Source organism: Apium graveolens, chromosome 6 (assembly GCF_009905375.1).
Source record: "Apium graveolens cultivar Ventura chromosome 6, ASM990537v1, whole genome shotgun sequence".
Classification (NCBI taxonomy): Eukaryota; Viridiplantae; Streptophyta; class Magnoliopsida; order Apiales; family Apiaceae; genus Apium; species Apium graveolens.
Window position 1 is genome coordinate 1,962,576 of NC_133652.1, and position 10,510 is coordinate 1,973,085.

Here is a 10,510-nt window from a genome sequence, read left to right on the forward strand (position 1 = left end):
AATATGATTATAAAATGAAAATTAATTTTTAAAAATAGCGTGAAAATGTTTAAAATATTTTTATTTATACTTTTATATCTTACCAAGTACCAACTATTACACACTCGTAAACATGATGCATGTGTCTTGTAACCTTGAATAAATACAAAATTTAAAATAATTTTACATAAATCACGGTTAATTGTAAAAATAATATCGATTGATGCGTGCGTAAGTGATTAGAAAAAAAATAATAAATAACACAGGTGGGCCGGTCACAGACGAACTTGACTGGTGTTTGGGCTATACGGGTCGGATCCATATCACTCGACCGGGCTCTCGCTAGGGTTTGATTTGGGGATAATTGAATAGGAAGCTAATAGATACAAGAGTATGATTATTAGTTATACTTCATAACAAGGAGATTATCGACATTATTGTTAATTATAACCAAATGGAAAGGGCTTTTAATCTCTCAACCGTCAACATACTCTGTAAGTGATTGATCATCAGTGTTTGAGCAATTCGTGTCGTTTCGTGTCGTGTTATTACTGGTTTTTAATTATTTTTGTGTCGTTTCGTGTTGTGTGCTTTATTAAATTTGTGTGCTACTTTATCTGGATTGTGATGAATGTCTAGCATTACTGAGCTACTTGTATAATTGTATTGTTTGTGAAGCTGCATTTTAATAATAAATATTGTATTGGCCATATAGTATACTCGGAATGGCCAGCAGACTGTGGATCCCTCCGTGTATCTTCGAACTGCTGGGGGTGACATTATACAGGTAGACATTGAGATTGGTTGGAAGTCCCCCTATGTAAGCGATGCACTGGAATGCGGATTTGGGTTTAATAGGCGCAAACCAGTTTGTCTACCTCGGGGTGTTGAGAAAGATGCAGTGGAAATGATATTTGGATATTTTCGTTTTTCCAGTGCACCTGACCGGTCTTCCAAGGTTAGATTTGTGTTTGCTTAATTTGTATTGTTGCGAGGTTTATGTTATAGGTTTTGTGATAGCAGTACCTTTGTAGAATTGTTTTGTAAATGATGCCGTAAATTTTGAATTAATATATGTTTTTTCTTTGAAAAGGAGTGCCGGTTGTTTATTGATGATGTACTGCTCAAAAAAGATGAACGCACTCTTTGGAAGTTGCTGCGTGCTTCAAACTTTCTACAGGTTGAAGAGCTATTTGAAATGATTCGCGACACACTTGCTCAAAACACTGGGAAAAGTATCCAGGAAGTAGAGCAAGCATTATTCGAGCAGCTCATGAAGGTTATTTTTTTACAGCCATGTTCGCTGCATGTTCTCAAGTGACATCCTCTTTACCTTTTTTTATGTTGACTTTGTCAATTCATGCAGGGAAAAGAGATGGACCCTCAGAAGAATGTCGATGTACGTACCAGGCTTTCAAATAAATTGTTTGCAAAACAGATGCAAAAGCATGACGAGGTACTAAACATAAAGGTAAACTTTCAATTGTCGTAAATATGATTACCATCATAAGTATTATAACAACTTGAATATATCTTCTAAGATTTTTATATGTATCATACTTTACTTGTTATTGGTTGATTCCTTGATAGAAAGTGGAGGCAGAAGTGGAGGCTCCAAAGCGTGAAGATCGTTCAATTGACGACCTCCTTTTATTTATCAATGGAGATGGAGGTATTGTTATCTTTTTACTCCTTAAAATTTTATATGTGTGCCCTATACTGGTTTAAATATATGTGTAATAGAATTGTTCACATATTTTAAATTATCTATACAACTGGTCCTTTTTCTTTCGGAAGGACTCCAAGTCTTCTATATGTATTATTTGTGCAGTGTGTTCTTCTTGCCATATATAACAAAAAAATGGCATGTAAGATTGCATAGAAATTGAAAGATGTTAGGTAAATGTAAATCCCAACAATTTTGAAGAGGAAGCCATCTATACCTATAAAATTGTTTACATGGTGAGACATGACATCTTATTAATTCAAGAAGAAATACACCAACTGACTAATTACCTCAGTTTTGATATATTATTTATGTCTCTTCTATATGTTAAAGTGTGTTTTACATGCTCTATAATGTGTTTGGGGGCAGTTTTGATATATCAACCATGGTTCTTCCTCCATAGTCGTTAACTAAAAACCCTCCTTGTCTGTTCTGTTCTCCAGACGGGTGTATTTAAGTTTCAGGATACATGTCCTAACTCCTAACCTGTATGTATCTAGATAATTTTAAGTGACGAAAAATGTGAAAAGTGTCCACCTCGTCAAAGTGATTTGCACATCCTCAATTTATACACAAATTATACAAGCATTTTTATTTTCTTGTTTTCTAGTGAAAAGTGAGCGAGTTTTACTTTTTAATGGCTTCCGTGGTTTGGTTATCTAATGGTATCTTTCGAGTGATACTTTAGGAATTTAGCTGATAGTTTTCCCTTGCTTCGTACATTACAATTTCACAATGAAGTTTGAAGGAGGTAAGACTCATAATGCAAAAATCAAGATTAATTAGGTCCATTATATTTGCAGATACCAACGGGGGTCAAACCTCAAAGAAGAAGAAAAAGAACCGCAACAAAGGAAAGGAGAAGAAGAAAACTTCTTCAATTAGTGTTTTTGCTTCAACTGAGGCCCCTGCTTCAGAGAAAGTCGCTGCTTCAGAGAAAGTCGCTGAGAACAGTGAGAAGGTCAGGCATATGATGTCCATTGTTATATTGTTCATTATTTCTTGCACTTATTCCCTACAATATACTATGTTTTTTGTTACCTAAGAAGATGTATATTAAAATTTTTAGGAGTTGGGTGCTTCTAATTCTGCGTATCATAGAGGTTTCACTGGTGATCCATTACTGGGCACTCAACATGAAAGCTTCAATATTGACGAAGACACTGTTGATGAGGATTGGGAAGCCGCATTGTTGAAAAAGATTAATAGGTTAGCCTGTTAATTTTTTCATTTACAATATATCCGGACGGACCAGACCTTAATATTTTAGAAACTTCTCTTGGGAGCTGTATGACAATTATCTCAATACACATGATTTACATAGGTACTTTTAAGTTTATGAGTGTGTCATAACTGTCTCAATTATATTTTAAGTATATGTATTTGTGTAAATGTAAGTATGTCTTTGTGTGTCTTAACTTCGAATATCTAGATCAGATGTCAAAACAAAGAGAAACAACAAAGCCTTTTGGAAATAACATTTTTTTGGTATGTTAACCAAATTCACTTTTTCTAAGGATAATAAAGTATAAAACTATATTTGCTTGCAAGTAAAAGATAAATATAGGATGCCAAAAAAGATAAGAGTGTAACGGCCAGTGTCATCAAAAGTGTTATATAAGGCAATAGCGCCTCCTTTTGGATAAGCGATTAATAAGGCAATTCCTTTGTCACATGTTTTCGATTAGGTGATATTGAGGCAATAGATTAATCACGGCCTTTTAATTTTTTTAAAAATTGTTGTAGAAATTATAACATTGATAAATATGTATCTATTATATATATTTAAAAGATAAAACTATGCGAGTTTATATCATTATTAATAAATCTAATGAAAAATAATTAAAAAAATTATTTTTGTATGTGTGTAAGTTTAGTTGCAAATCTTTAGTAAGGCGCCTCTCAATTGATAATTATAAAACTCTCGTCGCATCGTCTCACCTTAAATAATAGAAGGACATTGTGATAACCTAGCACATTAGGTAGGATTGCATCTCGATATTTATATATTATTAATATTGCTTTTGTATAGGCAAAAAAATGTTTTTGACACACATGAAATGGCAATTGTGTACAATTTTGGGAACTATTTCTTTTAGAAAATAGTCAACCTTAACTATTTTTTTCCCAATAAAGTAATAAACTGTTATTTTCATGCATAGGCAATGTTAATTATGTATGTCACGATTTTAATGTTTTTTCGGGGCCGGGGGACTCTAGTAAATGAGCATGACCCCATTTTGATCGACTGTTTTTTTGCAGATTAATGCCTTTGTTTCAAAGATGTTAATGTTACATGTTTTATTATGAACTCAGACACACGTATTACTATTGAGACTGGAAAAAAAATTACTATTAAAACTGAAAAAAATCACTTTATTTTTTATTTGTGAAATACAAATAAACTAAACTCGCATAAAATTTTAAGTTATGGGTTTTTAAATGTAAATTTTCTTTGTAATTTTAAACTTAAAGTCATATATTTTTCATTACTCTCTTGTACAGTAGTATTATATATTAATATTGTATTGTTGTCATATCTATTATATATATAATAGAGCAAATGGAGGTTGGGAGAGACAATTTATTCAATGTAAAATGACAAGTTAAACCCTTATCCTATTTATTATTTTGTATTTAATATCCATTAATAGCTAATCTTCATTAATGCATATTAATTATTTTGTAATTAATAGCTATATATACACACACACTTACATATATATGCATACATATTTTACTTTCAATAATATATATCATTTAAAAAGTTATTAATTTAATTAAGAATTAGATATCTCAGATATTTATTAATATAAACATGATTAAATTACATCAAATTTTTTAATAACATGTATCATATTAATCATGGTTTAAGTAGCTGATAAAAAAAACATCACTCACTAATTTTAGAATACAATTGCAAAACATAATATTTTTTAAAACTGTTTGAAATTTAATACAATTATTTATGACATATTATGAGTATCAAATACTTACTTACAAAATAGACAATAACATAATCACATTTAAATCATCATGCACGTATATTACATGAAATTCTTATCAATACAACACAAAAAATATTTTTTTGCAGATCAAATTATAAATTGCTACGTCGATAGTATATGGTCACATATACACTATGCATGTGTGTTACACGAAATTACCACCAATACAACACAAATTACATAAAACATATTATGGAGTATCAAACAAGTCGACAATAATATAATTGCCATTGAGAACTTCTTTGAATACAACACAAAGAAAAATAAGGTTGGTAACCGTCAATATTTATCACTAATTTAAATTTTCAAATATCCCAAAGATACACCGAAATTAATAAAAAATATTATAATATTTTAGAACATGCTCGTGCCTCGCACGGGCTATAGAGCTAGTTGATTTTATAATATTACAAAAATACTGTACATATATGTAATATGTGTGTGCGTGTGTTAAACTATATATTTGTAACCGGGAATCTATATAAGGTACCTCTGCTTTGATAATTATAAAATCATTGTTCCCGTGTCTCGTCTACTGCCTAAAAAAACACATGTAAGGTCATTACTATTACCTAGCACATTCAGTAGGATTGCCTCCGGAACTTCTTGATACACTTATTTGTGTTTGTTTTCTTATTTTTTGCTCAATGAGGCAATGCAAATGTTATTTTATGCATAGGCAATGTCACAATTTTGGAAAATTAAATATTTTTTTAGAAAAAATAATATGCATTTAGCAAGCAACTAAATTAGAAAAAAAAAGGTCGGGGCCGGGGATAGAAATAAATGACTATGACACAAATTTTATGGGCTGCTCTTTGAAAATGAATGCTTATGTAATGAAGGAGGTTTTTTGTACTTGGTTTTAGTATCAACTATTTTTCTGATGATTTGTCAAAGGTTAGTTTTCATTCTTTAATTTATTAGTGCATGTCATTATACAAGATATATTATATAGTAGGCGATAGTATCATGAAATGACATGGAAGTGTTGGATTGATGCTACTCCATATTTGTTTTTTGTTGCTGATTGATGTTATCCCCGCTGGTGTTTAGTCTTTATACAATGTTCTAACTATTATATAGTTTGGTGACATTTATGGATAAACTGCTTTTATTCATTTGATTATACTTGGAACTTGAATACCTGTAATTGATTTATGACATTTCGGTAAAATTAATTTTTTTCGTCGGTGTTGTATATATGGTATACGTTCAGGGAGAAATCGGTTGTGTAATTTAAATGTAATAAATATAAATGAATCATAAATGGTTCCAGAGGTGTGTACAAATTTAAATTCAAAGCTTGTAATCATATAATTCATGTATGACTAGAATCTAATATGAAACTAGCACATCACTAATATGTACAATGTATTACATTTATTAAGTTGCCTTAAAATTATGCGCAGTTGCACACCCATAAAACTGCCGTCAATACATGTGTGAGATGTATGCGCATTGCGCAGTAAACTTAAGTGTAGCCTTCACACAGCTGCGGCTCTTTATTACCCGCTTCACTCATTTTTCTATATGATTTTGATTGTTTAATTTTCACGCCCATCGGGCTAATGCCTGCATAGAAGGGAAACAAGCTCACATCCACAAACTTGTTTTTGTAAGAGTTTTCTTGGTTTAGTTCTTTAAATAGGAATCTGTATATACTATTTAGTGCATCTTCTCATATAAGATTTCATATACCGAACAAAAATCGTTTTAAAATGTTCCTGGTGATGTACTGCTTTTGTGTTTGAAATAAGACTACATGCACTGAAAAGTATGTTATTGTTACTGTTTTGCTCTCTACAAATATATATGCCTTTTACCTTGTTTCCCTTTTATTTGTAGTTCCTTATTTGTCCTCTCCATGTGCAGGGAAGTAGAGGGATTTAAAATAAGGCTGTGGACGAACGCATTGGAGTTAGAAAGGAATGAAATTTTAAAAAAAATTAGGTACAAATTTTTATTGCTTCTTTAGATCGTGCAAAAAGGTTTACTAAATTCATTCACGTGTAGCAGGTTTACTAAATTCATTCACGTGTATATGTCTATGATGATTCATAATTTCCAAGTTTCAGAGAAAGCTGCAAATTTAGAACTGATGCATCAGGCATCATATTTATATATACATGTATATATGTTTCGTTAAAGTTATTATATATAGACATGTTATAAAGTTAATATACTTATGATTGGTTTTGATGTAAATAGCATATTATATTTTGTATTATGACACAGGATTAAAGACCTAAAAATATGGTGAACTACATGACTTCTGTTGTTCAGACGCTGTTCATTCGGTCATTACCACAACTTCTTATTTTCATTTAACCCTAATTATCTCGTCTTTTATGCACAACTGTTTTTAGTCAATATTGCCATTTTATTATCCTTGGTTGTGCATAGAAAGGATAACTGAATAATACAAGTTATGCTTATTGGATTATAGTGAATAGATTTTATCATTGTAGCATTAATTATATAATAATTGATTTTCTGCTGTTTATATGATGAGAGAACGTCTCTCTATCCATTATACAAGACTTTTTTTCATGTACATGTTTAATTTGTTTTTTGTTTATAATTATTACTCGTTTTAGGCTCTAGCGGGATGAATTTGTATTAGTTGTTTTGTATTGGTTGTCGACTTGTCGTGGTTTAGGTATCCTTTAGGTATCCACCTTTGTCAGCTGTAACCTTTTAGTGTCTAACAGGATGTACAAGTCTCATTTATTTTCCTTGCCAGTTCCCTGTTAATTCACTATAATGATTGAGTCATTAATTTGATTATATAATTATTGACTGTTGCTCCATAATAAACTCATGGATGTTTTCACTCTTGCACATATTTCACTTATTTATGTAAGTTATGTTTGGATGGACAGGATAGACAATGTTGCATGATCGGCAGTAATCTGTATGTTTCAAGACCTCCAGAGAATGGCTCATGTGTATCGAATGCACGCTTTAGACTGTAGAGTAAGTGTCTTGGGTTGAGAATAGCTTATGGTGAATGCTTTTGACTGTAAAATGATGAGGATTGGTTGTGAAGTAGTCGCATATTTTCTTCTCTTCATGTACCAAGTTTTAGCTGCTCTTTTGTCTAGAATGGATGAAGGTCATCATTACTGTCGAAAAATAACTCATCGTGTTCAAGCCCTTATTCACTTTGTCGAATGGTTTTTTAGGTGCAATTCAGATCCGTAAGTTTTAAGCTTTACGGTACATTTCTTAAATATCTTGGATATATTTGGTGGATTATTGTTTATTATATGCTACAAGCATCTACAGTGCTCTTTTCTCTTTGCATTTGTTACATCTATAAATCAAATGTGCATAATCCAATTGTTCTAGAGGCCCTATCTGACCCTGCTTTTCCGAACAAGCAATTTTCCCAACGTATCAGGCCAAAAATTGCGTTTGGTAACCGGTGGAGAAGTTGATTTGCACAGAAAATAAAAACAACTTTCACAACTTATTAAAATTTGATGTGAAATTTTTATTGTCAATTATCATCATAATTGTATTGTTATTCACTCATAACATGGTCTAATCTGCATTGAGCTAGGGGACCATCTTTATTTTCCTTTTTTTAGGTTTACTTTCTTCTTATTTTATGATTGATATATATTTCATTATATGACTCTATAATCTATCTATATAGATCAAACTTAGAGCTGGACCAGACTGCAATCTCAGATTATTCTGAGAGTACACACCACCCTAGATCCCCCCTCTGGCCTCTGCTCTCCTCATTTATACTTCTTTTTATTCAAATACTTCCTTAGACTATAGTTTGACTGAATTGTATGAAGTTTGATGCCAAATTTAGGTTTAATTTTGTGAATGTTAAGTATTAAAACTATACAAATGTGGAATTATAGTATCTTGTAAATTATCTTTTTGAAATAATTTAAACATTGAATGAATTATTGTAAAAGTCTGGCTATACAGTATTCTATAAAGAGAAAGGGTATTTATATGGTGTGCACATGGAGTTATTGACGAACAATAAGTACGAAAATTTATAATTTTGGATCATTTTGATTGATTTAGTATTTGTGTATATTGTGAGTTCTACCGGTATTATAAAGAACAAATCAATCAAAATGACCTAAAATTTATAATTTTCTGGATTTTATTGTGTGCCCGTAGGTGCATAATAAAAAATCAGAAAAAGAAAATTCATGAAGACCTGCATTGGGAAATGAGAACTGGATCTTTTGATTATTTATAAGTTTTGACTGGTCACCTTTAAACCCTCAAGTCATGTGCTGTCATGCTCTCAATGACCCTTTCAATATGTAGTTTTCCATGAGCCCAGACTCCAAATCTGGTGAAGATGACTTCTCTGTTTTTTAACCCCAAGCATGAAATCAAGTATTTTAACTGCACCAGAATCAAACTTGCCTAGGATTCAATAAAGTTGTCTTGTTAAAAGACTACAATTATACAAATAACAAGATGAGAAGTTAAAAGCTTATCATAAAATATTGTTTTGGTACAGAAGTTTTAATATAAAAGGGCAGTTCTTCATTCACTCACATTCATATCACATCTACATGCCAGTTTGAAATCATTTTTATATGTTTGTGTATTCATTAATGCTGCCAAGAAACACCTCTGGCAGCATCTGTTATTCATGACAGGCATCTAGGGACTAAGATCTCTAAATTTCCCACACTCTGCCCATGCTATTATACTCATAACTCACAAGGTCCAGTTCATTCTATATATTGATATAGCTAAGTTGGCTAAGTAGCTCAATATTTTCTTCAAAATGATGCAAGATCCAATTGGCATTCCAGCTTGTTTCTCATCAGGAGAGAAACCAATGGATGATTCTGCTGCTGTAACAAGGTCAGGCCAGAGTGTTTTCATGTCTGCTTATCGAACTAAAATTGCAGATCAATGTCGATTAATCACTGTTACATGGTGCAAGAATTTGTTACTTCATGGCCTGTCAGTTTCAATAGAAGGTCCTGAAGGAGATAGTCATTATACATGTAAGGTGGAGTTGAAGCCTTGGTACTTTTGGAGGAAACAAGGGTCTAAGCGCATTGTGGTGGATGGTAAGCCTGTGGACATCTTTTGGGACCTTAAGGCCGCGAAATTTAATGGTGAAACAGAGCCAAGCTCAGAGTACTATGTTGCAGTTGTATCCGATGAAGAGGTTGTGTTACAGCTTGGAGATTTGAAGAAAGATGCTTACAGGAAAACAGGATGCAGACCGGCTCTTATTGATCCTATTCTGGTTTCAAGAAAGGAACATGTATTCGGAAAAAAGAAGTTTCTGACAAGAGTTAAGTTCCATGAGAAAGGAAGATTTCATGTGATATCAATTGAGTGCAAATTGAGGAGTATTCAAAGTAGTGGAAGCATCAGTTCTGTAACTGGAGTTGATCCAGAAATGGAGATTAGAATAGATGGGCATTTAGTCATTCATGTAAGTCATCTCCAGTGGAAGTTTAGAGGTAATGAAACTATTCATCTCAACAGAGTACGAATAGAAGTATACTGGGATGTTCATGACTGGCTATTCAGTCCTGGTTTAAGGCATGCATTGTTTATCTTTAAGCCTACTTTGTTATCATCCTCTCCAACCTCATTATCAGTTTCATCCTCACCACCATTTTCATCGTCTTTGACATCGACACCGTTGTCATCAAAGACAGGGAGTTCTGGTTCAGTAGAAGGCCTTCCAGGAGGAGGGTCATCAGAGTTTTGCCTGTTTCTTTATGCCTGGAAAGTTGAATAGAGAAAACAGTCCATTGTAGTAGCATTGTGCCATTGTCAG

General features: G+C 32.3%; 2 protein-coding genes across 3 annotated transcripts; both read left to right on the forward strand.

The window, feature by feature from the left end:
- Nucleotides 1-247: 247 nt before the first annotated feature.
- Nucleotides 248-8,016, forward strand: LOC141667715 (uncharacterized). 2 transcript variants are annotated; one of them, XM_074474318.1, is made up of 9 exons: nt 248-473; nt 695-937; nt 1,073-1,258; nt 1,346-1,435; nt 1,570-1,651; nt 2,509-2,666; nt 2,775-2,914; nt 6,589-6,666; nt 7,599-8,016. In XM_074474318.1, the coding sequence occupies exons 2-9, from the start codon at nt 887-889 to the stop codon at nt 7,615-7,617; spliced, it is 804 nt and encodes a 267-aa protein (XP_074330419.1). In that variant the 5' UTR covers nt 248-473; nt 695-886; the 3' UTR covers nt 7,618-8,016. The 2 variants fall into 2 exon arrangements, with proteins under 2 accessions (XP_074330419.1, XP_074330418.1); XM_074474317.1 differs by having other exon boundaries at nt 253-473; nt 1,346-1,450.
- Nucleotides 8,017-9,493: 1,477 nt separating this feature from the next.
- On the forward strand, nt 9,494-10,471 carry LOC141663861 (uncharacterized). Its single transcript, XM_074469704.1, has one exon. It carries the CDS (start codon nt 9,494-9,496, stop codon nt 10,469-10,471), a length of 978 nt encoding a protein of 325 aa, XP_074325805.1.
- The last annotated feature ends 39 nt before the right edge of the window (nt 10,472-10,510 follow it).

Bases quoted from the DNA above. Each gene is read 5' to 3' on its own strand.
- LOC141663861 (XM_074469704.1), top strand. From the start codon at position 9,494: ATGATGCAAGATCCAATTGGCATTCCAGCTTGTTTCTCATCAGGAGAG.
- LOC141667715 (XM_074474317.1), top strand. From the start codon at position 887: ATGATATTTGGATATTTTCGTTTTTCCAGTGCACCTGACCGGTCTTCC. The intron at 1,451-1,569 runs GTAAACTTTCAA...ATTCCTTGATAG, and splicing joins ACGAGGTACTAAACATAAAG to AAAGTGGAGGCAGAAGTGGA. The intron at 1,652-2,508 runs GTATTGTTATCT...TTATATTTGCAG, and splicing joins ATTTATCAATGGAGATGGAG to ATACCAACGGGGGTCAAACC.